Source organism: Xenopus tropicalis, chromosome 10 (genome assembly GCF_000004195.4).
Source record: "Xenopus tropicalis strain Nigerian chromosome 10, UCB_Xtro_10.0, whole genome shotgun sequence".
In the NCBI taxonomy this organism is placed as follows: domain Eukaryota; kingdom Metazoa; phylum Chordata; class Amphibia; order Anura; family Pipidae; genus Xenopus; species Xenopus tropicalis.
The window spans coordinates 49,327,513-49,353,271 of NC_030686.2; the positions used below are offsets into that span (position 1 = coordinate 49,327,513).

The window sequence follows — 25,759 nt, forward strand, 5'->3', positions numbered from 1 at the left end:
ATACAAATATACAGAGAGGGAATGTTCTGGGCACACAATAAGCTGTACCCCCATACTGTACTGTCTAAGGGAAACACTATGGCACCCCCTACCCATATGTATAAATACAAATATACAGAGAAGGAATGTTCTGGGCACACAATAAGCTGTACCCCCATACTATACTGTCTAAGGGAAACACTATGGCACCCCCTACCCATATGTATAAATACAAATATACAGAGAGGGAATGTTCTGGGCACACAATAAGCTGTACCCCCATGCTGTACTGTCTAAGGGAAACACTATGGCACCTCCTACCCATATGTATAAATACAAATATACAGAGAAGGAATGTTCTGGGCACACAATAAGCTGTACCCCCATACTGTACTGTCTAAGGGAAACACTATGGCACCCCCTACCCATATGTATAAATACAAATATACAGAGAAGGAATGTTCTGGGCACACAATAAGCTGTACCCCCATACTGTACTGTCTAAGGGAAACACTATGGCACCCCCTACCCATATGTATAAATACAAATATACAGAGAAGGAATGTTCTGGGCACACAATAAGCTGTACCCCCATACTGTACTGTCTAAGGGAAACACTATGGCACCCCCTACCCATATGTATAAATACAAATATACAGAGAAGGAATGTTCTGGGCACACAATAAGCTGTACCCCCATACTGTACTGTCTAAGGGAAACACTATGGCACCCCCTACCCATATGTATAAATACAAATATACAGAGACACATGGAAGTGCTGAGTGCCGCCTCTTTATGAAAGGTTTCTATCAGTCTCAGTATGGAGAAGTATTGAAAAACAGATTCTCTTTATTAACATTTATTTACATTATTGTGATGAGGCCCAAATGTCTGATAATTTGCCAGTTTATTGGCAGCCATTTAACTTCACACAGCGATGTTGCCAGGGTAGGTTTGGTTAAGTCTCTGTATCCGTGGCTTAAAGATGTCAAAATGAAAGATAATGGTTTTTCCATCGATGTCTGTGTAGTATTTACAGTATATACACCATGTTTGTATGTATGTTTGTGCAAGCTCAGCTTGTTCTTTCAGTCTCTTAAAGCAATAAGGTGAGCCCCTTTGGGCCGCCATTAGATAGCCGAACACTTATTTATACTAAAGGGCAAGTAAAGATGGCAACATCAGGACTTACGTGTTCCAAGACAAAATAAGACTCGGAAATCCAGTTTCCCAGAGTATTAAAGTGGTTTGGTTTGTCTTTCAGCACATTAAAAGGGAAGGAGCTGTCACCCGTGTCCGGACCCAAGTCGAGCCCGAGTACTGGTCACATGGTCTCTTCAGGTGGGATGGGACTGAGCCAACTTTCAATGGAACAAAGCCCTCATTCTCTTCGGAAAGGTACTTAGAGAGGGGAATGGGCTCATGTATCTGTGCCTACTATCTAGGAACTTTCCATGCACCCCAATTGCACTGTATCTGTTATGTAATAAAGAGAAGGGGCAAATGGGGCAATTCCATAACTTCCTTTCTGGGGACATAAAGGTCCCCTTCTTTGGTTGAAATGCCCGCCAAAACCTCACTAGGACCACACAGCCACTGTGTTTCTACTGGATGATTTCCTAGGTTGTTCAGGAGAGCCGGCGGCACTCAGTATATATAGGGGGCCAACCAGTCTCCATCTTCTGGGTGGGTCTGGCAGGGAACGTTACTATATCTTTTCCTGTGTGACGGCTGAGCTGTGATTGCTCATTACACGCTTAATAATTATACACAAACGTAATCATTTGTATAATGTATTAGATGAGGGCTGTCTCATTGGCCAGATATGGACACCCAAGGGATTTATATGGCCCCTGGTCTGCTCAAGGACTCCCTTAAGTTCTTTGTATAAAGCCAGAATTTTAACACAATCAGGCCGTTAAGGAAAGGTACAGTCACTGGGGGGGGTCCAAATGTTAGGTTCCCCCAGTGATTGTAGTCACTTATCTAATACAGAAGGAAGAGACTCGCTTGCTGGGCAGTTTACTGCTAACTTGAGCACCGCCCCGAGGTATTGGACAAGTGACCTAACATCTCAGAGATTGTACCTTTCCTTCTCCTATAAACTTCTGTTATTACAAATGCCCTACTACATGTAATAACTGCTTACACATGATCCATTGCGCTCTGTCTTGTAATAGAATTAGATGTCTCTGTGTTTTCTTTGGTTTCCACAGTATCCAAGAAACTAGCCCCAGTGCCACCCAAGATTACGTATAACCAGACAGGAACAGTGTCCGACCAATCCACGGGCCAGCCGTCTCCTGTCAGTCTCTCCCCAACGCCTCCCAGCACCCCATCTCCGTATGGACTGAATTACCAGGGTTCTCTGGCCTCTACTCCCAATCTCTCATCACCCCCACCGCTGACCAGCACTTTAACCAAATCCCGTCCCATGCCAAAACCACGACAAAGACCCTCTCTTCCCCCTCCCCAGCCACCCAGCTCAAGTCAGTCTGCTTCCAGCCCACAGTCTGCAGAGAACAGCATCCTAGATGGCCTATCTCCTGGGGAAAGTATGTCTACAGGTATGTATCTTCTCCTCCACAATTGACTCGGCTTTCCCAATGTTAGTTATTTATTTTGTAGCAGTGGGGCAGAATTTTTGGCTTAGCCTGTTCTCCACAGCTCACATCTGCCCCTTAAAACTCAGTGAAAAGTTAGGGAGTGCTTGTTTAGATTCCTAAAAATGTCTTACTGAGTGAGACAGTAAGACTAGAGTGAGACAGTAGGACTAGAGTGAGACAGTAGGACTAGAGTGAGACAGTAGGACAAGATGGAGACAGTGGGACAAGATGGAGACAGTAGGACAAGATGGAGACAGTAAGGCAAGAGGGAGACAGTAAGGCAAGATGGAGACAGTAAGACTAGAGTGAGACAGTAGGACTAGAGTCAGACAGTAGGACAAGATGGAGACAGTGGGACAAGATGGAGACAGTAGGACAAGATGGAGACAGTAAGGCAAGAGGGAGACAGTAAGGCAAGATGGAGACAGTAAGACTAGAGTGAGACAGTAGGACTTGAGTGAGACAGTAGGACAAGATGGAGACAGTAGGGCAAGATGGCACAGTAGGGCACAATGGAGACAGTAAGACTTGAGTGAGACAGTAGGACAAAATGGAGACAGTAGGACAAGATGGCACAGTAGGGCAAGATGGAGACAGTAAGACTTGAGTGAGACAGTAGGACAAGATGGAGACAGTAGGGCAAGATGGCACAGTAGGGCACAATGGAGACAGTAAGACATAATGGAGACAGTAGGGAAAGATGAAGATATTACGGCAAGATGGAGATAGTAAGACATGATGGAGACAGAAGGGCAAGATGGAAACAGTTGGACAGGATTGATACTGTAGCACTAGAGTGAGACAGTAGGACAAGATGGAGACAGTAGGACAAGATGGAGACAGTAGGGCAAGATGGAGACAGTAGGGCAAGATGGAGACAGTAGGGCAAGATGGAGACAGTAGGGCAAGATGGAGACAGTAGGACAATGTGAAGTCAGTAGAGCAATATAAGAGGACAAGATGGGAATGGCAAGAGAAGATGGAGTTAGTAGGATAAGATAACATTAGAAATATTTTATATTAACCTTCAGCCCTTGACTTGATGTTGAAGTGCAACTCCCAGCACCCACTAACAATGGCTGTGGATATGCACTGGGAGTTTCAGTTAATGTTTAATCAACTAGATGTTTAGGAGACTCTATTTATCAATATAAAAAGAATAAGGGGCCAAAAAGTATAAAATCTAAAAAATAAACATCTTTGGGAACAGATAACCGGCCGTATTTCTCCAAACATTGCCCAACGGCCAACTCTACAAACACATAGTACTAAGCTTTTTTTTGTTTCCTGTTGTGTCCCCTCTGTCTCCCCTCGTTCTCCTGACCCCTTTCCTCGCAGCCGTTTGACGTGAGTGGCGCTGTGTTGGATTATGTGTGAGGGGGAATCTCCCGGTAAGCTGCAGATCCCACCACATCACTCCTGCCTTAACCATCTGCTCTAGACAGTGCTGAGCAACCATTGGCCGCAGAAGGTATTGGGCTGGGCCTTCAGACTGTCAGTTTGTTACCCCTGCAAGTGCCATTCCGCTCCAACGTTACGATCCCTTGCCCAAAGTGGTCGTAATGGCAATAGAAGCCCATAATGCAAAGGGTTTAGTTCTGCCTCACATCTGGTCCAAATAGTAGGGAATAGCAATGTCATTCCGGCACCAGGTGTAATTACAACTGAACTCACTGCCCATGCCCTTCTTCTTGCCTTTGGTTGCCCATCACTGATAAACCGTTGCCTCTTTTCTGCCCTACTGTGTTATGACTGCCCACCACTGCTTCTACACTTAGCTGTCATGGCCAAAACTCACTATGGAATCCATTAGGGCCGGGGTAGGGAACCTATGGCTCAGGAGCCAGATGTGGCTCTTTTGATGGCTGCATGTGGCTCGCTGCCAAATCATTAATAAAAAAAAAAAACAGGGGCGTGGCCTGCGCTCGGTGGATAGAAGACGTGTTCTAAGCCTTAGAACACGTCTTCTATCCGCCGAGCGCAGGTCACGCCCTCCTCCGCATCATATGCGGCATCCTTGGCACCCACCCTACCTTGCCCCTGCGCTCGGCGGATAGAAGACGTGTTCTAAGGCTTAGAACACGTCTTCTACCTGCTGAGCGCAGGCCACGCCTTCCTCCCCATCGCATCCACATCCGGCATCCTTGGACCCCACCCTACCTTGCCCCTGCGCTCGGCGGATAGAAGACGTGTTCTAAGCCTTAGAACACATCTTCTATACGTCACGCGCAGGCCACGCCCTCCTCCCCATCGCATCCGGCATCCTTGATCCCCAACCTACCTTGCCCCGCAGCATCCGCGGCCTAACTTATTGTATGGCTCTCACGGAATTACATTTTAAAATATGTGGTGTTTATGGTTCTCTCAGCCAAAAAGGTTCCCGACCCCTGCATTAGGGGCTTCTGCAGCTTGAACCCCCCCCCCATTCCTATTTAGCACTTTTCACCGGAGTCTGTTCATTTTGAGAACTGTTGCCTCCTATTTCAGTATCTTACGCCCCCCTCCGAGCCACCGTACCCCTTGGGAGCAGACCTGACAGCTATGTGTATTATCCCAGCACTAATATTTTCCTACTGTGTAGCCTTCGCATGAGGTCGCAGCCAAAATGCACGGCTTTAGACTCTTTTACCTCTTGACAGGCGGCCAACGCTTGGGCAAGACCAGTTGGTTGTAGGAAGCTTCCCCCGCGTTTAATTGGTTTCATTGGCACCGAAGTCTGTCGTAAATATGTCTCGCTCACTTCTTAGCTGTGTTGTTTGGGCTTTATTTGTGTTTTCTGAATGTTTCAATATTTGTTTCTGTCATTGGAAGTTTATTGCTGATATTGCTTGGGGGGGGACGGGGGAGAATAGAAAGTATTATTATTAGTCGTCAGTGAAGATGAACTTTTGGGCAGTCGTAGTCAAACCATTTCCAGTGATAGATTTCTGCTTCAAAACAACGATGGCCGAGGTTGTAGCCATGGTTCCGTCACAATGAGGCTCAACCGGCTCATTCACTCTAAACTAGTTCCATGGTTTGGGTTATGCAGGTAAATAGTAGCCGTGTATCTGGGTTCACATCAACACTGTGTGATTCTTTACAGGACCAGTGGTGGTTCATGAAAGCTTCAACCATTTTACTAAAGCACATTTTCATTTTCGAAAGTTGTTATTTTGGCCCTTCAAGGGGCACCTTTTTTCTGACAATTATAAATATTTCGACTAAGAAGCTGAATTTGAGCTTAAAGAACCAGTACGGCTTTATGGGAATGTATCTACAACTTTATCCTACACACCTGGACCCAATTTCATTATAATTTAGACCCCAGAAGGTGGTGTAGTTACTCAAATGACGCCCTGCAATGTGCTATAAGGGGGGACTGCCTGTTTCTGATGGCCAAAGCTGATCAGGAATATTCAGGCTGTTAACTAATGTAATTAAAAGTAGCAGTAGAAATGCTGACATAGACAGGACTCTTGGTTCTTGCCACATTTACCAGTACAGAAGGACAGTTTGATACTAGAACCTTCGCAATGGTTGTTCCATCTCAGCTGGAAATTAGCCCATATGTGTAATGTTGTAAATACACAACTGGAATGATGTCCCTGCCCAAAAGTCAGGAGTTTGCAAGAGAAGAGCGCTACTAAAATTCTTTCTATAGAAAGAGCTTCCAAAGAACAAGGTTAGTGCCGTAGCTTGCCTGATGCAAGATGGTAGACAAGTCTAGAGTCATGGGTCAACCAGGGTCAATGGTTTTGTGCTTGACTTAGCTTATCTGGTTAATGTCAGGGCAGTTGCCTCGATCTGATTAGGAAATGACCCACGAGAAACCAGACTGCCTGAGGGTGAAATAGGAAACCGAACTGCAAAGGTTTAGAAAGTGAGATACCATTGGGTAAGACAGATCCAAGACTGAGGCAGGCAGAACAGGCTCAGAATGGGAAACAGGCCGAATGTCAGAACAAATCCAGGCAAGGAAACCAAGCTGAAGAAGTGAGCCAGGCAACAAGAAGCACTAATCATAGGGCATGGCATTCTTAAATAGGTCAAGGAGAGAAAGAAGATGGCCACAGTGTCTTTACACATACGGCATCATCATGCGCGGAGACCCACACCCTTCAGACCAACATTAATGTCTATTACATGTATGGAGAACAGAACATGCAAAAAGAAAAGAGATACAGAGAGGAGCCGAGGAGTTTAGAACCTTGAAAGACAGAACGAGAGTTGATTTGACCAGGACCCAGGAGAAGGAGACTTTAGGAGTAAAAGAGTCTGAGAGGTCAGCTAGTAAGAGATTTGCAGTGGTCTATCTTGGCAAGGAAAAGGTCTAAGTCAGTGATTTAGCACTAGATAAGGCACAGGAAGGAACGTATATTTCTGCTACACTGGTCGGGGATCCACTGTGGCCTGTAAAGATGAGGGAAGGTGATAGCTATTTTGGAAGATTGGCCGTAGAGTGACGTTGTTGAGGGTAATGGTGAATGGAGTGGGGAGAGGAGAGAGGGCAGGTTTAGGAAGAATGATGGGAAGTTTCAGGCAGCGAGCAGGATACTGTGAGGGTTGGTCATTGTGTTACTGTGGGTCTTGAAGGAAAACTGTGATTGATATAAACATGGAAGTCAGCTGTTAAGCCTATCAATAAATACACCATGAAGTGGAGCTAGAAGCCAACAGTGGGGTGTTTGTGTGTATGGAATTAGGAAACTGCTCTTCCTGTCTCTCATTGCTTCTCACCCCCATACTGTCCATCAAGATACAAATGGGGAGCTACTGATAAAGAATTCATGGCAGCTTCCTAAGCCAATCACAACCTTCCATCCCTTACAGCTTCATTCCAGGTTCCTCTCTGAGCCGAGCGTTCAAACGGCAACACGGCCAACGCTTCCTAATTCTTCATCTCCCCTCTTGCCTCCCAGATATCATCCATTTCGACATTCCGTCCATCCTTATCGAGATCGACACTGCCTTGAAACGTGACGCCATGAAACAGGAGCGGGAAAGGCGTTCCCTGGAGGGCGGAGCTGAGTCCGACGAGGAGTCCGAAAGCACGGCGCTTTGACGTTAGTCATTCCCCGTAGCCAAACCTGTGCCAAGTTCTGTATTATATCCACATTTCCGCTTCTACAATCGGGGTGCCACTGGAATTGATAAGGAGAGTCCTTTCTGCACACAGGGGATTCGCGCTACAATCCTCCCGACAGAAATCCGGGCCAAGAACCCGTAAAAATAAGGAACGAACGTCGGATAAAACATAATGTGTTTCCCTACAACCCGTGGGTTATTATTGCCGCTGGTAGCAATGTGACCTTCTTTCAGCCATGTAGATAAATGTAGGAAAACCCTCAGCCATGTTAGAAGTGGTCATTGCTGCTATTTTATTTTGTTTGCCCCGAAGGACCACGTATTCCCATCTGACCACTCTCAGCCCCGCCTTGTAAATGCTGCACAGCTGATCCAGTGTCCACTCACTGCTTACTTACCCTTTGGAAACATGGAGGTCAAGTCCCCCGCCTAGTCAGATTTCCCATTATACTACCAACATACTGGGAACTATTGCTCTGTACTGGTGTGAAAATAATTTCCTGGTCCCTCCTGAAAAGCCAAAGGCTCATACCTAGGGACCCCGTCAGTTCTTGGAGAGTCACACCAGTTGACCAGTGCCAGTTGGGCTCGGTACTATACGCAAAATTGTTAGGCTGGCTGTGGAAAGATAGGGCTTTCTCACTTCTTCTCTACTTGTCCCCTAGTCAAACCATTATGCTTTGAACCAAACCAATACTCTAGGCCAGTGGGACCACACATTCTAGAACAATGGTGACACCAGTGCATGCCCTGCATGTTCCAAAACCGCTGCGAAGGTCGACTGTTTCCATAGTGGGAGAATAACATAGGTTTAGGCAGACTTAGCCTCCCCAAAAGGAGACTGCGTTGTAATTCTATATCATTATAAAGCAGGGGTGGGCAAACTTTTTGACTCAGGGGCCACATTGACTTACAGACGGGCCGGGCCAGCGTTACGCCATTTCCGCTGGTCAGTCCCCAGTCACGTGATGAGACTTGCGGAGTCGGCGGGCTGAATTAAAAAGACCAATGTGCCGGATGTGGCCCGTGGGCCTAGTTTGCCCACCCCTGTTATAAACGCTTCAATGGAAAGCCTGCCCCAAACAAAGATGTCAGCCTCCACCCATGACTCTCCTGTTGGTTATGGCTAGAATGGTTGGCCAAGAAAGCATTATACACCAAACCCCGACCGATTCTCCATTCTCAGAAGTAAAGGGCAACTAAACCACCTGCAGCCAATAGGAAACACTGCACATGACTATGTCATAGGTTCCACGCCACCGTCATTTTTTTTTGCACAATCTTCCCCTCGTCGAGTGGATAAAAGGACTTAAAAAAGAAAAACAAAAATAAATATATCCAGATGCAATTTTATTTTATATTTTAATTTATAAAATAGTTTGTATTTATGACTTTCGGAGTCTTTTAAATGGTGGCCAAGTCCTCATCATGTAAAGTCTTTTATTTGTGCTTCTATATAGTTATGTTGGGGGGGGGGGGTCAAACCACTTTGTACCAGTGCAGAAATAATAATATATTGCCCTATTGCAGAGTTATATGAAGAGATATTTTTCCTGCTCATGTCCAAAGAAATTCAAGTATTTTTATTTTGATTTATCTCCTTTTTGGGCCGACAAAATGGACATTTTTGTTCTTTTAGTCGACATATCCTGGACAGTGCATTTCTGTATGTTGTTCAGTTCGGGTACAAAACAAATTCTGATAAAGGAACAAAAATGTTTATTATTATTATTATTATGGCCAACAGCTAGAGTTATAGACTCCTTGCCGCTCCTCTCTCTAGCTTCCTGCTAGTCCAGCCTCTCTCCCACTGTAAGCTGCCATGACAGGGTTCTAGCCCCACCCACTGCTTGCATTACAAACTCCCAGCCCCTCCCTCTGTAATCTCCAACCACAGTGTTCCAGTCCAACTCTTTGTTTGACCAGCCCACTGATTAAGTTATGGACTCCATATCCCTCCAACTGCTACCAGAATGTCCTAGTTCAACCCACTGCCTCCGTTACAGACTAAAGGTGGCCATACACATTGGCGAGGTCGCCAAGCGAGCGTATCTTCTCCCCATATCCCCACCTACGGGTGGGCGATATCGGGAGAATTTAGGCTAATTCAGTCGTTTGGCCTGGGGCCAAGCAATCGGATTAGAACGCTGGGATAGGCGCAGTCGGTTTGGGGACCACATCAACGAGCTAGTGTGGTCCCCGATCCGACTAAATTTTTTAACCAGCCTGATCAATATCAGCCGATTTCAGGCCGGATATCGGTCGGGCAGGCCGGTCGGTAGTGCCCATACACGGCCCGATTAGCTGCCGAATCTGTCTATGGGACCCATATCGGCAGCTAGAATCGGCCCATGTATGGGCACCTTTAATATCCCTCCTCCTGAAAGCTACCATCAGAGTTTTCTAGTCCCTCCCACTGCTTGCCTTTCAGCCCCTCCTCCTGAAACATGTGATCTAGCATTGCAATCTCCAAATTTTAAGAAAATATTAGCTTTCCTGCCTTGACATCCATAATCATTTGCCTTGGGCAACCCAGTCTGCTTGAGGAACAGGCTTGCTTGCCCCTTCGCTCTAGGCTGCCATGACAGGCCTGCCCTTCCTGTTTAGCTTAAAGGGCCAGTAACACATATTAGGGCAAAGACGCACGGGGCGATTAATCACAGCGACGCCCATTATACTCTATGGGCAAAAAGTCGACTAATCGCCCCGTGTGTCTTAGTAACACATACTCTCTGCTTGTAAACACAACAATAGATGGAGGTGACCCCCCCACAACTGCAGGGGGGCTGGTGAGTGTATTGAACATTCTGTTTACAGGGAGGGGGTAGGGAGTCTGTAACTCAAGCAATGGAAGCAACTAGAACACTGTTGGTGTAGGGTTGTCATTTGTCCCTCTGAAAACCGGGCAGGGCTCTTTGAGATTGACATGGTGATCGGCCAATCACTGTGTCATAGCCCCACCCCCGCGACAACATAATCCCACCCACATGATGTCACGCCCTACCCCCCTGCCCAGAGTTAGCCACTGCAAAAGGTAACCCTATATTGGCTGCTTACTGGGGGAGGAGCAGAGACTCTGCAACTCAAGCAGTGGGAGGGACTAGAACAGTAATGGCTGCTTCCTGGGGGAGGGGCAGAGGCTCTGCAACTCAAGCAGTGGGAGGGACTAGAACAGTAATGGCTGCTTACATGGTAAGGGCAGAGACTTTGTAACTCAAGCGGTGGGAGGGACTAAAACACTCTGATGACTCCTTACAGGGGGAGGGGCAGGAAGCCTATACCTAAAGCAGTGGGCGGGACTATAACTCTTTTATATCAAGGGGCTAGAACTCTGATTGTAGCCTACAGAGAAAGTCTTAAATACAATGAATGAAACATTAGAGCTTAGTTTAATTAAAGAAACAATATAGGGAGATATCTCTGCCCCCCGCTGGGGTAATAAAGAGATGTTACTCTCAGTGCTGTGAATTCAGTGTTCAACCCCTGGGTTGGCACCGGGGGAATTCTATTCCATTTGCACCCCAGCTACGTGTCCGTTTGTTTGGCTCCCCCAAGTGAGATTATTTCTGTCTGTCTGTGTGTGTGAAGGGTGGGGTCACTTAAATATTTATTTTTTACATGAGATTCTATATATATAAATATATAAATATAAATGGCTGTATATCAGACGACGACTTCTTTGCCTGTGTAGGAGTGAGTGCGTGAGTGTTACAGTCGTGCAGAGCCCGTATGTACATAGCGACCGCTTCATACCGATATATACCAGAGTCTAATGTACAGCAGAACTGTAAGAACCATATATACGCCGCTGTGTAAGAGAAGAGACTTGTATTTTCCAGGAGTGATGTAAATATTAGATTTATTAAATCTGTCCGACATGTCTGTCCCTCTGCCCTCTCACCTCGTAGATCCGTTCCGGTACTGAACGTTTGCCCAAAGTTTTGTATATTTAAAAAATATATATATATATTTGCAAAGCCACTCGGGATTCTCTAGGGGGAATAGGAACGTTCCATTCCATCATCCATCTTAATATATATGGGATTATCCCCCAGTCTCCTGTGTTATATTCTCACTTACCAACATGAACGTAAGTGGTTTATAGTAAGTAGCCCTCTTATCTGCATGTGTTTGCCCAGACCCATTCAGTTATACAGGTATCGGACCCCTTATCCAGAAACCCATTATCCAGAAAGTTCTGAATTACGGAAAGGCCATCTCCCATAGAGCCCATTCACATTTTTAAAAATGGTTTCCTTTTTCTCTGTAATAATAAAACAGTTGGGGCAGAACAGCCCTATTGGGTTTATTTAATGGTTAAATGATTCCCTTTTCTCTGTAATAATAAAACAGTACCTGTACTTGATCCCAACTAAGATATAATTACCCCTTATTGGGGCAGAACAGCCCTATTGGGTTTATTTAATGGTTAAATGATTCCCTTTTCTCTGTAATAATAAAACAGTACCTGTACTTGATCCCAACTAAGATATAATTACCCCTTATTGGGGCAGAACAGCCCTATTGGGTTTATTTAATGGTTAAATGATTCCCTTTTCTCTGTAATAATAAAACAGTACCTGTACTTGATCCCAACTAAGATATAATTACCCCTTATTGGGGCAGAACAGCCCTATTGGGTTTATTTCATGGTTAAATGATTCCCTTTTCTCTGTAATAATAAAACAGTACTTGTACTTGATCCCAACTAAGATATAATTACCCAGAACAGGGTAGGGGGCAGAACAGTTCTATTGGGTTTAATTACTGTTTAAATAATTTTTTAGTAGACTTAAGGTAGGAGATCCGAATTACGGAAAGACCCCTTATCCGGAAAACCCCAGGTCCCGAGCATTCTGGATAACAGGCCCCATACCTGTACCTCCAAACAGACTGATGGGTAAGAAGGTGCCACCTATATGGAGTAGTACATGGGCTTTCCCTATGTTGGTTGAAGAGAATAAAGGGCAGTAACTACGGGGCCACATGTGGCTTCTCTTATGGCAGTAGGGTGGGAAGGAACCACTTTATAATGAACCCTGGAAAACATTCAAAAAATAAATTCTGGGTTAGAATTCAATATATTTGCCATTTCCCATGCACGGAGGGAATTGCTCTCTCTCGTTAGTGTTAATTGGCACAAGATTAATGGGGGGAGAAGCTGGAAATCAATATATATATATATAATATATGCTTAATGTGTTGGTTGCAACCAATCATTTGGGCAATAGGTTTTATCCGAACTGTGTAACCTGAGCACACTTTGCCCCGCCTCTCCCCGCCCCCAGCACCTCCCACTCCTAAAGATGGCTGCACACAGAGAGGAGCATCAGTGCAAAGTTCTTTTTATTTTTGTACAGCACCACTGACATATGCAAGTCGGCAAAACACCAGAACAGACCAGAACTTTTATACAGTGACAGAATATTATTATTATTATGCACAACTAGGAAACGGATCCCTGTGATTTGTGTGTTTGTGTGAGAGCATTCCAGCTGCCAGTGGATCTCCTCTCAGGCTGTCTCTGTGTGTCTCTCGTGTCTCAATATCCTGCAGATAAATCTATTGTATCCGTGCGTCACTCTGTAATCAAACAACTGGTCTGCCATCGCTTCTCCCAAAATGGTTTCTTTTCTTTCTTTTTTTTTTTTTTTTTTTAAATAAAAACCAAGTTGAATGAAAGTAAATCCGACTGCTTATTTGCTCTCCTCTGGCATTCTGGGTAATCACAGCCTCACTGTCGTTTCCAAAATCATTTTGGGAAAGTTCTCCCTTGTAGAAGGAATTAGATAAAATGCACAATAACCATGGATCAGGTCATGTTAAGGGAAGGGGGTATTATGCCAGTGGGGTAACTTGGTATGTGCCGGGCCCCCCTGCAGAAAAATCTTTAGAGAGGGACCGGCATGACCAGTTCCTCCTCCACTGACCCGACCGAGCCACACTTTCTGGACCCGACCATGCCACTATATGTAAGGTAGGAGAGGGACCGGCATGACCAGTACCTCCTCCACTGGCCCCGAATGAGCCACACTTTCCGGACCCGACCACGCCACTATATTTAAGGTAGGAGAGGGCCCGGCATGACCAGTACCTCCTCCACTGGCCCCGATCGAGTCATACTTTCCGGACCCGACCACGCCACTATATTTAAGGTAGGATAGGGCCCGGCATGACCAGTACCTCCTCCACTGGCCCCGACCGAGCCACATTTTCCAGATTCGACCACGCCACTATATTTAAGGTAGGAGAGGGCCCGGCATGACCAGTACCTCCACTGGCCCCGACCGAGCCACACTTTCCGGACCCAACCACGCCACTATAAGGTAGGAGAGGACCCGGCATGACCAGTACCTTCACTGGCCCCGACCGAGCCACCCTTCCCAGACCTGACCACACCACTAGTGATGGGCGAAATGTTTCCCCGGGCATGGATTTGCAAATTTCCACGTTTCGCCACTGACGGATTTTTTTGCGAAACAGGTGGAAAAATTCACTGCACGTCCAAAAATTGTTGTCCGTGTCAAAAGAATTGTCGTGGGTGACACTTTTGCCGTTTTGCGAAGTTTTTTCCGTTTCGCAAATCTTTTGAAAGAGTCAAGAATTTTTCGGTGAAGCGAAACGGGACAGATTCACTTATCACTACACGCCACTATATTTAAGGTGGGAGAGGGTCCGGGGAGGGAGGGACTAAGAAACAGCAGACCCCGTAGTCCAGGCCTTCCCCCTCAAGGTCTGCTGTATATCTTGTTACCCCACTGTATTATACATTGTCCTACAGGGGTCATTTTACACCAATCGTTGTGAGCAAAGTGCAATTTCAGACACAATCACTAGGGTTGATGCACCGAGAGTTTTACCATCACTTCAGGGCATCAAAATACTGTGTGTGCACTTTGTCTATCTATGTGGGGACCCTGGAGTAGAGTCCTGCAGCAGGTCGGGTACCTGGGGGTTGTGAGTAGGATTTCCGGGTTGCGGCACTTATCTGTATTTCTTATTTTATATTATCTACATTATAATATTTGACTCGTTTAAATGTTTCTGTAATAAATTTACCGGTGCGGCGGGGACGCCCGCCGCGCTGCCATCGGCGGGGCCGCCCGCCGCGCCGCCCGTCTTGCCGGTCTGCTGCTAGTGCGCGCGCCGCGCACCTTCTTCCAGGGCCCGTGATAATGTCATGGTCGGCACCCAATACCAGAACAAGTGCCAAACACCCTGGTCTCGGCTCGTGCTTCACCAGTAGCGTGACCGCCTTTGGCTTTGGGAGGAGCCCTCAGCTACTCGGATGCCACCTGGACTTATACGAGAGGTGCAGAGCAGGAGTTCTGGCTAGCAATGGGGCACGATGGTAGAAAGTCTTAAGGCCAATGGTCACGGTACAGATAGGAGTAGGCAAATACGTGGTCAGACAGGCTGGGTCGAGGCGGGCAGATAACTAGGATCGTCAGGCAGGCAATGGGTCAAACCGGATAATCAAACAGAAGGATGAGGCAGAAACAGTAGTCAGGGACAGGCACGGATCAGGATACAGAAATCAGAGTCGTCAAAGCCAGGCAGGGTCAAAACAGGAGCAACAGGACGCATAAAGCACAAAACAGGCACCAGGAGTAAAAACCTATCACGGGCAATGAGTAGCAAAAGAAAGGCCCTTAAATAATTCAAATTTGGCGCCATTGTGCGCTGACGTCATGCGCCATGCGTCATGACGTCATCCGTCAGCGCGCCTGCGCCTTTAAATAGGAAGAAGGCGCGCGGCGCGCGCACTAGCAGCAGACCGGCAAGACGGGCGGCGCGGCGGGCGTCCCCGCCGCACCGGTAAATTTATTACAGTTTCTTTCTACCCCTGTCCACTTCTGATGATGTCACTTCCGGTTGGCAGCAGCAGCACTTCCTGTTTAATGGCGGTCAGCGGGTGGCAGATCTGGTTGTGCATAAAGCAGTGGCTGGTTGGGTCAGGTAGTGGGTCCAACAGGTAGAACAGGTCTGGGTTACAAGTGCAATGCACTAACATGTGGAACAGGAGGAGAGAAGCGCAAGGGGCACCTTTGGGCAAAAATACCTTAAACTTTATCTTTTCTTTGAAAAAATGATTATTGCAACTGCAGTTATAACCCCTTTAGAGTTTACAAACAAGTTTTAATTTAATACATGATTTTTTCGCTATGTTTGAATGTTTTCGACAGCATGAAATAAAGGTGGGAAGCAAATAAACGTGACACCGAGGCAGCGCATTTCTACCCTGGGGGAGTCCGTCCCAAGTTAACGCTGCCCCTGTTACTTCGCTGCAGTCAGTGACTGACGGCCATGTTTACTGCCCCTTTAGTAAGGTCCAAACTTTGTCAAAGATGATCTCTTGGGCATTGGTCCTTCAGTGTTCATATCGAATTCAGTGGTGGTCTGAAGGGGGCGTTGGAGAGTAGAAAGGAAATGGAAGCCATTGGCAGGCAGGGGATATGGCGAGTAGGACCCTACTCATCACAACATCATTACGTGGCAGTGATCGTCTTAATTGGCGTTAGGTGCACCGGGGTCGGCCACACGCGGTCTGTAAAGGCAGAACGTTAGTCACGGAGAGGAGTTCTAGTGAATCCCACCGGGTTACAGTGGGTCTAAAAATACCAGACACTAAAAATCAGAGGGCGCTCGAACTATGGTCGTAAGAATGATACAGTCATTATATTAATTACTACTAATTGTGCTGCAATAGTAGGTCATGTTACACTGAAGAGTTAAGGTTATCGGACGTCTCTGTGCTTCTTCTAAAACCAAAATTATTTTTTCACAATCTCAGGGAGAGAGAAGGAATAGCTGATAGTTTTTCTTCCATCCCAGCTGATAGACAGCTTCCAGTGATATGGCGGGGAATGTACTTAACGGAACATTGGGAGAGGGTAAGTACAAGATTTTTAAGGCAAATATGTTCCCCCCAGTTACAAACGACTCCCTGTTGATTTCTCGTGGCAGTTTGGGACTAATGCCTGCACTTGTATGGGCACCCTACAATGAAATAACTTATAAAGTGGCATACGAGTGGGTGCTCTCTACACCCTCTACTAATCCCACAGTACAACACATTGAGAATGTAAAGGAGAAGGAAAGGCATTTTGGCATTTTACTGCCAATAGATTAGCCACATTAGTGCCACCTAGAACCCTATATTTATTCTGCAGAAAGCTTTACCATACCTGAGTAAACAGCCCTAGAAGCTCCCTCTGTTTGTTTAAGATAGCAGCTGCCATTTTAGCTTGGTCTCAGCAGCTTCCTGCTGCAGCTCTGGTTGCTGGTAGCTCCGATTACACAGAGATGGAAGGGGGAGAGAGGAGGAAACTGAGCAGATTCCTGCCCCTTTCCTGAAGGATTTTTCTAAGAACAGGAAGTCTGACACAGAAGAACATGTGACACAAAAGAAGAAAATACGTCCTATGTTTCTTTTGATAGAGGACTCAGTGGAGCTTTACTGTGAGTGCTCATGGCTGTATTACTGAGTATTTTCCTTTCCTTCTTCTTTTATCAAATAAGTGGGAATTAGATGTTAATAAACTCCATCTACAAGCATGCCACATTCATACACTTACTCCGACACACTAGCTACATGTTCCACTAAAGGCACGTTAGCAGGATCACATTAGTAGCGGATCAAGAAGTAGCCCCATGGGGCAAAAGCAGAGTAGAGAGGGGTAAGTAACATGCACTGGACTTCCATTCAATACTGTACCTTCACTGGCTCATAGGAGCCTACACTCTGCTCTGGTTTATACTCCCAAACACATGTCCTTCAATCAAATAAACAGAGATCAATCTAGTTATAAGGTTGGTACCTTAAAGATGAGTTTGCCAGATGGGAAATATATACGTAGGACTAGTCTGCTATGTATAGTTCATCCCAAGGCTACCAGTACAGTATGGGGGTACAGCTTATTGTGTGCCCAGAACATTCCTTCTCTGTATATTTGTATTTATACATATGGGTAGGAGGTGCCATAGTGTTTCTCTTAGACAGTACAGTATGGGGGTACAGCTTATTGTGTGCCCAGAACATTCCCTCTCTGTATATTTGTATTTATACATATGGGTAGGGGGTGCCATAGTGTTTCCCTTAGACAGTACAGTATGAGGGTACAGCTTATTGTGTGCCCAGAACATTCCTTCTCTGTATATTTGTATTTATACATATGGGTAGGGGGTGCCATAGTGTTTCCCTTAGACAGTACAGTATGGGGGTACAGCTTATTGTGTGCCCAGAACATTCCCTCTCTGTATATTTGTATTTATACATATGGGTAGGGGGTGCCATAGTGTTTCCCTTAGACAGTACAGTATGGGGGTGCAGCTTATTGTGTGCCCAGAACATTCCTTCTCTGTATATTTGTATTTATACATATGGGTAGGGGGTGCCATAGTGTTTCCCTTAGACAGTACAGTATGGGGGTACAGCTTATTGTGTGCCCAGAACATTCCTTCTCTGTATATTTGTATTTATACATATGGGTAGGGGGTGCCATAGTGTTTCCCTTAGACAGTACAGTATGGGGGTACAGCTTATTGTGTGCCCAGAACATTCCCTCTCTGTATATTTGTATTTATACATATGGGTACGGGGTGCCATAGTGTTTCCCTTAGACAGTACAGTATGGGGGTACAGCTTATTGTGTGCCCAGAACATTCCCTCTCTGTATATTTGTATTTATACATATGGGTAGGAGGTGCCATAGTGTTTCCCTTAGACAGTACAGTATGGGGGTACAGCTTATTGTGTGCCCAGAACATTCCATAAGAACAGTCAGTGCCAGTGGGCCAATAAACTATACAGGTGACTTACCAGAATCTAAGAGAACATTAAGAGGGGAGTCGTAGGACTGCAGGAATTGGTCAGGAGTGGGGAGCTCTTTGCAGTTCAAGAGGTGGTGGATGGAACCTTGGGGGATGATTAACTCTGGCACCTTCTCAAACACTGAGTCTGGAATGTTCTTTGAGCCCTTGATGACAGTAAAAATCCAAACAGAATCATAGATAAATACATTTCCTGATGGGTTACTATTGGTACTTTTTGCTGACAAAAATCCATAATTGTTCCAATAACGTTAAACCCACGGAGCTCAACCATAGTCCTCCATGTCCAAGTCTCCCATAGTCCTCCATGTCCAAGTCTCCCATAGTCCTCCATGTCCAAGTCTCCCCTAGTCCTCCATGTCCATGTCTCCCATAGTCCTCCATGTCCAAGTCTCCCATAGTCCTCCATGTCCAAGTCTCCCATAATCCTCCATGTCCAAGTTTTCCATAGTCCTCCATGTCCAAGTCTCCCCTAGTCCTCCATGTCCAAGTCAACTTCCCTCATTACCTTCCTCTTAACGCCACTCTATCCCAAACCCACAGCCCTCTGCCATGCCCATTGTCTCTGTCCCATCAATACTCTGTCTATAAAACTTATTCAGCTTCAGCAAAGCCACTTTTACTAAAGACCCCTCTACTTCTCCTCTAAGAGGTCCATTGAATCACAAGAGTGATCCACAAACCTTACACCTGCTTTACTCCCTCAATATCCAGTTCCATCCTATCAATCCATCCTCGTCCCCCTCTGTTCCTTTTTCATTTGTCTTCTTCAAATATCCCATAAGTTCTTCTCAAATTACCCTGTACCTCCACCACCCAATTCCATTCATGCCCCAGTCTTTTGCCCCCTTATCACAACTCACCTTGGGGTACTTAGTCAGGTGCTTCCCGATCTGTAGGAGTTTGGTCAGACACTCAGTGACAATACCGTCCGTGGAGGACTCGTTGTACTTGTCAGCCAGGTGCTGACCCGGAACGTTCAGTACTTTGTAGCACCACTGGTTGAACAGCCGGTTGGGAATGTTGTGAGACATCACCAGGATCTTGGGGTCCAACACCAGAGCCCTGAGGATGAAATGAAGGTGGGGACTTAGAAGATGGAGAGCTCCTTGGCAAAGAGAAAGACTCATTTTTGGTCAGAGATTTCAGATCTGCAGATCTACCAGCCCATCCATCCTCCATTGGCCATTTCAGTAGTCACAAAGGGGGGTCTGCGGCCCTGGTTGCACTCACCTGCCTCCTTGTTTCTTCATCCGTGCCAGTTCGTGCAGCACACAGTACAGGACCTCACTGCTGGACTAAAATACAGAGGCCGGTCAGTCCTGACTCTACTCCCAATGATTTGTCCCATTATTCCCAGTATAAACTCCCAGCCAAGGATGCAGCCATCAAATACCTTCTCCATCTGGCAGCTTGGCTTACAGACCAGTGCATGGGGCCAATGGATTCCCCCGTGGTATCAGGGCTTGGCCAGATGTTGTTGGGGAAGGTGTAACTGGACGTGATGTAGTACTTACCTCTAGCACATGTATCGTATATGAAGGATAGAGTAAGAGGAGGCCAGTGACAGCTTCCCCTTGGCTGTAACGCTGGAATTGGCCTTCCCAGTAATCTGCCGGAGATCATAAAGGGGCATTTATTACTTGCCAACCCTCCAAATAACTCCACGTACCCCAAAATGGCCATTGGGCTCTGCCAGATCCTAAAGGTGGCCATACATGTTTAGATCCGCTTGCTTGGCGAGGTCACCAAACGAGTGGATCTTCTCCTGATATCCCCACCTACCGGTGGGCTATATCGGGTTAATTCGGTCGTTTGGCCCTGGGTGATTTCAGACCCATTGTTAGTGCCGATACAGGGGCCAATAAGCTGCCAAATTGGTCTGAGGGACCCATATCGGCAACTAGAATCAACCCGTGTATGGCCACCTTAATTTGTACCACTCTTCTCGACCTTCCGTTCTACTGTGGTGCCAATGTCTGGCCAACAACTGACCAATGTCACCAACCCTTTAACTAGTCACTTCCTGTCTGGAAGAGCAGTAGGAAACTGTTCCTCACCCAATAGGCATCTCTCTTGGGGTTCCCTTAGTGTCCTACCATAAGAGTTGTCTCCAAGGGGCTCAAACTCTTGTGTCTGCCCCCCAGCCACCCAATTTCCAGTGGGCCCACAGATTTCTATCAGGGCTGTATAATGTGCCAACTCCTACTACAGCTGAAAGGGCTTCAGGGAGGTGCCGCCCAACAGTTCCTTACCTCCAAGGCCCCTCTTGTCGGCCAGATCTGCAGACAGTTTGGAGACAAAGATCAAGCGATGCAGGAGACATTTCTAAAGAGAAGGAACAGGGTGCAAGAATAACGCTGGAACATTCTCACATAGTGAGCCCCACCCTCCTGGTACTAGAAATGGACTTTTGTACCCAGGCCTCAAGCTTTTATATGGGCCCAGCTGGACCACAATGCCCGGCTCCCCTCAACATAAACCATCAATTGTGGGAGTTACAGTTCCTCTACATCTCACCTTTTATCTTTTGGTATGTAAAAGGGTGCCCGATTCCTAGCAACCTTGCAATTGGTCTTCATTATTTATTTGCTATAATATTATTTATTTGCGTGGGATTAAGGGGCCCTGGGGCCGCACTCTCCCCATAGGAAGGGTTATATTTGCGTGGGATTAAGGGGCCCCGGGGCCGCACTCTCCCCATAGGAAGGGTTATATTTGCGTGGGATTAAGGGGCCCTGGGGCCGCACTCTCCCCATAGGAAGGGTTATATTTGCGTGGGATTAAGGGGCCCCGGGGCCGCACTCTCCCCATAGGAAGGGTTATATTTGCGTGGGATTAAGGGGCCCCGGGGCCGCACTCTCCCCATAGGAAGGGTTATATTAGCGTGGGGATTAAGGGGCCCCGGGGCCGCACTCTCCCCATAGGAAGGGTTATATTTGCGTGGGATTAAGGGGCCCCGGGGCCGCACACTCCCCATAGGAAGGGTTATATTTGCGTGGGATTAAGGGGCCCCGGGGCCGCACTCTCCCCATAGGAAGGGTTATATTAGTGTGGGATTAAGGGGCCCCGGGGCCGCACTCTCCCCATAGGAAGGGTTATATTTGCGTGGGATTAAGGGGCCCCGGGGCCGCACTCTCCCCATAGGAAGGGTTATATTAGTGTGGGATTAAGGGGCCCCGGGGCCGCACTCTCCCCATAGGAAGGGTTATATTTGCGTGGGATTAAGGGGCCCCGGGGCCGCACTCTCCCCATAGGAAGGGTTATATTTGCGTGGGATTAAGGGGCCCCGGGGCCGCACTCTCCCCATAGGAAGGGTTATATTTGCTTGGGATTAAGGGGCCCCGGGGCCGCACTCTCCCCATAGGAAGGGTTATATTAGCGTGGGATTAAGGGGCCCCGGGGCCGCACTCTCCCCATAGGAAGGGTTATATTTGCGTGGGATTAAGGGGCCCCGGGGCCGCACTCTCCCCATAGGAAGGGTTATATTAGCGTGGGATTAAGGGGCCCCGGGGCCGCACTCTACCCATAGGAAGGGTTATATTAGCGTGGGATTAAGGGGCCCCGGGGCCGCACTCTCCCCATAGGAAGGGTTATATTAGCGTGGGATTAAGGGGCCCCGGGGCCGCACTCTCCCCATAGGAAGGGTTATATTTGCGTGGGATTAAGGGGCCCCGGGGCCACACTCTCCCCATAGGAAGGGTTATATTTGCGTGGGATTAAGGGGCCCCGGGGCCGCACTCTCCCCATAGAAAGGGTTATATTAGCGTGGGATTAAGGGGCCCCGGGGCCGCACTCTCCCCATAGGAAGGGTTATATTTGCGTGGGATTAAGGGGCCCCGGGGCCGCACTCTCCCCATAGAAAGGGTTATATTAGCGTGGGATTAAGGGGCCCCGGGGCCGCACTCTCCCCATAGGAAGGGTTATATTTGCGTGGGATTAAGGGGCCCCGGGGCCGCACTCTCCCCATAGGAAGGGTTATATTTGCGTGGGATTAAGGGGCCCCGGGGCCACACTCTCCCCATAGGAAGGGTTATATTTGCGTGGGATTAAGGGGCCCCGGGGCCGCACTCTCCCCATAGGAAGGGTTATATTTGCGTGGGATTAAGGGGCCCCGGGGCCACACTCTCCCCATAGGAAGGGTTATATTCACCTTCCTCTTCTACATCTTTGCAGCTTTTAAACGGGGGTCACTGACCCCGGCAGCCAAACCCTATTGCTCTGTGAGGCTCCAGTTTTATATTACTTATCTTTCTACGCAGCCCCCTCCCCTATTCATATTCCTGTTTCTCCTTGGAACCACAGCCTGGTTGCTAAGGTAACTAAGACCCTAGCAACCAGTCAGCTGCTGAAAACCCAAACTGGAAAGCTAAATAACTAAATAACCGTAGTACATAAAAAATGAAGACCAATTGCAAATTCTCTCAGAATATCAATTTAAAGGGGAAGCTAATGCTACACCCACTGTCGCTCCCATTCTGGATTGGGGAGACAATAATGTCAGCTTGGGCCCAATGAGAAACCTCAGTTCTGATTAGTGGACATATATATATACAGTATACTGATAATTATATAATAATAATAATAACAAACCACATCCTCTCTGGCGCTCATCACTATGCGCCTGTTCAGCAACTGGTGGAAATAGCTGGTCCCGTTCTTTTCCGACGCCGCTTCCGATTTCCATGGCGTCTCCCTCGCTTTCCCATGATCCTCCATTCCTGCCAATCAAACACTTTGAATTCTAACCAATAGGGAAGAAAAACCTCAATTTCAAAAATTTGTGTTTTGTTTTTGTTTGTTTTTTTGCCGCAACTTCTTTCAAAAAGAATTAAAAAATGATGTTAAACATTCAAAATGAAAGCCCCGGATTTTCTTTTTTCCAACCACTTGGAAGGTAAAATTTCAAGTCGGATTTTGTCAAATTTTATATATGATTTCAAAAATCAAGATAAAAATAAGTGGGATTGTGGGAGAGACCGGAGCAGGTTACTCACTAGCGGTTTCTATTGACAAAGCATTGCCTGGTTACCGAATTTGAGGGCCAGGCTTGGATTTAATTCTTTGGACTTTCCAGTTTCTTGTTGCCACGGCGACAATTTAAATACTCACTCGCTAACTCCTGATTGGTTCCAAAGTTAGAAAGGGGATGATTCATCTCCAAACGAGCCTGCCGAGTGGCATCCAATTTCCTCTGCAAATACAGTCTGAAAAAACTCATTCATTCTACTTTCCTTTTGTCATTTGTTATGTGTTATAAGGGATAATGTACCCCCTACTGTAACTGATAAGGATATTAGCAGTCACTGAGGGGTTCTGTGCCCCCCATATAAAGGCACAAGGCTGCAGGCTGAGTTATACAGGGAACTCTGAGTATCACTCATGTATTATAAGGGATAATGTACCCCCTACTGTAAATGATAAGGATATTAGCAGTCACTGAGGGGTTCTGTGCCCCCCATATAAAGGCACAAGGCTGCAGGCTGAGTTATACAGGGAACTCTGAGTATCACTCATGTATTATAAGGGATAATGTACCCCCTACTGTAAATGATAAGGATATTAGCAGTCACTGAGGGGTTCTGTGCCCCCCATATAAAGGCACAAGGCTGCAGGCTGAGTTATACAGGGAACTCTGAGTATCACTCATGTATTATAAGGGATAATGTACCCCCTACTGTAAATGATAAGGATATTAGCAGTCACTGAGGGGTTCTGTGCCCCCCATATAAAGGCACAAGGCTGCAGGCTGAGTTATACAGGGAACTCTGAGTATCACTCATGTATTATAAGGGATAATGTACCCCCTACTGTAAATGATAAGGATATTAGCAGTCACTGAGGGGTTCTGTGCCCATATAACATGGGTGATGGGTATGAAGTGCCAATAAATCAGAGAGCAAAAACACCCAGAAATATAAAAACACTTTATTTCCAAAAAAAAATGTATAACTTCATTTTATTAGGAAACGCAGGAAAGAATCAGTGAGAATCAGTAAAACGTATCATTATTGCATAGAACTTCATCTGAGGAAGAGGAGCTCACATTCTTCTTATCAAAATAGCGGCCTCTTGGCAGGCGCCGTAGGAATATTCTATAGAAAACATTTTTCCTTCCATATATATATATATATTTATAATAAATAATTCATCTATGAAACAGGAAAAGATTTAAGCGTCTCATTGGGGCACTGACAAAGCGCCGCGGTCGTATAGCTGCAGTGAGTATATTCACCCACAATCCTTCACTCCCAGAGGTCATTTTTGTTTCTTTTATTCCAATCCTTCTTTTTCCAGAATAAACTCACAAACAGGGGCAGATAGTGAGTGTGGGGAGGGTATAAGGCTTAATACTCTCTATAGTGCAATGGTTCATATTATACAGGTATCTGCTCCCATCAGTACAGCACCCAGTGGCCCCAGGGCCACTAATCATCCAGGGCCCACCTCCCGGCGTCCAATCCCAGGGCCGGAGTTTAAGATAAGGTGCCCCTAGGCCCCTCCCATCCCCGCCCCCCCCCTTACATACCCCCCACCCGAATTAAGGGCCAATTAGGTAGACCCAGGGGGCAGCCCTGCAATGTTGGACTGGAGCTTTGGCACCTAGTGGGGCTGCGACCCCCAGGGCCCACCTCCTGACGTCCATTTTAAGATAGGGTGCCCCTAGGCCCCTCCCAACCCCGCCCCCACTCGGCCCCCCCCTTACATACCCCCCACCCGAATTAGGGGCCAGTTAGGTAGACCCAGGGGGCAGCCCTGCAATGTTGGACTGGAGCTTTGGCACCTAGAGGGGCTGCGACCCCCAGGGCCCACCTCCCGACGTCCATTTTAAGATAGGGTGCCCCTAGGCCCCTCGCAACCCTGCCCCCCTACATACCCCCACCCACTCGCACACACCTCTCCCCACCAATCACTGGACTGGACGGGAGATTCAAATAATAGTCAGTCTCCTGCCCAATGCCCAGTTTAGATAGGCCCAGGCCTTTGTGGCTGCCCACCCCCCTCCAAACTGCATTTTTGCCTCCATAAAGGGGTTGTTCACCTTTGAGTTAACATTTAATATGATTGTAGACTATTCTGAGAAAATTTGCAATTGGTCTTCATTAAGGTCCAAATGACCTTAACAACCAGGCATCTGTTGAATAGTAGAGGACATAAACAGAAAGAAAACTAATAAAAAGTAACAATAACAATAAAACTGTAGGCTTTACAGGGAAATTGTTATTTGGCTGCCGGGGTCAGTGACCCCCATTTGCAAGTTTTCAGAAGAAGAA

At 46.8% G+C, this 25,759-nt stretch overlaps 2 protein-coding genes across 10 annotated transcripts in view; one reads left to right on the forward strand and one right to left on the reverse strand.

Annotated features, from left to right (window-relative positions):
* The window catches only part of arhgap44 (Rho GTPase activating protein 44), a 70,921-nt gene extending 59,485 nt beyond the window's left edge, over positions 1 to 11,436 (forward strand). For 7 of the 8 annotated variants that reach the window (XM_031894394.1, XM_031894395.1, XM_031894397.1 and 4 more), the window contains 3 exons: positions 1,244 to 1,377; positions 2,196 to 2,546; positions 7,487 to 11,436. In XM_031894394.1, coding sequence (XP_031750254.1) covers positions 1,244 to 1,377; positions 2,196 to 2,546; positions 7,487 to 7,629 — 628 coding nt within the window. In that variant the 3' untranslated portion in view covers positions 7,630 to 11,436. Of the gene's footprint in view, positions 1 to 1,243; positions 1,378 to 2,195; positions 2,547 to 3,923; positions 3,977 to 7,486 lie in introns of all 8 variants that reach the window. The other variant, XM_031894396.1, reaches the window with a different exon arrangement.
* Positions 11,437 to 15,760: 4,324 nt separating this feature from the next.
* Positions 15,761 to 23,515, reverse strand: LOC100497111 (testis-expressed protein 47). 2 transcript variants are annotated; one of them, XM_031894764.1, is made up of 8 exons: positions 23,079 to 23,515; positions 20,741 to 20,813; positions 20,003 to 20,097; positions 19,719 to 19,783; positions 19,349 to 19,550; positions 18,475 to 18,631; positions 17,371 to 17,428; positions 16,119 to 16,200 (listed from the first exon to the last, which is right to left on the reverse strand). In XM_031894764.1, exons 1-7 carry the CDS (start codon positions 23,202 to 23,204, stop codon positions 17,391 to 17,393), a joined length of 756 nt encoding a protein of 251 aa, XP_031750624.1. In that variant the 5' UTR covers positions 23,205 to 23,515; the 3' UTR covers positions 16,119 to 16,200; positions 17,371 to 17,390. The 2 variants fall into 2 exon arrangements, with proteins under 2 accessions (XP_031750623.1, XP_031750624.1); XM_031894763.1 differs by lacking the exon at positions 17,371 to 17,428 and having other exon boundaries at positions 15,761 to 16,200; positions 23,079 to 23,514.
* Between the last annotated feature and the right edge of the window lie 2,244 nt (positions 23,516 to 25,759).

Excerpts from the sequence above, each read along its gene's own strand:
- LOC100497111 (XM_031894763.1), bottom strand. The coding sequence starts at position 23,204 with ATGGAGGATCATGGGAAAGCGAGGGAGACGCCATGGAAATCGGAAGCG. Across the intron at positions 20,814-23,078 it reads TGAGCGCCAGAGAGGATGTG|AAATGTCTCCTGCATCGCTT; the intron begins GTTTGTTATTAT and ends CCTTCTCTTTAG. Across the intron at positions 20,098-20,740 it reads CGACAAGAGGGGCCTTGGAG|ATTACTGGGAAGGCCAATTC; the intron begins GTAAGGAACTGT and ends GATCTCCGGCAG.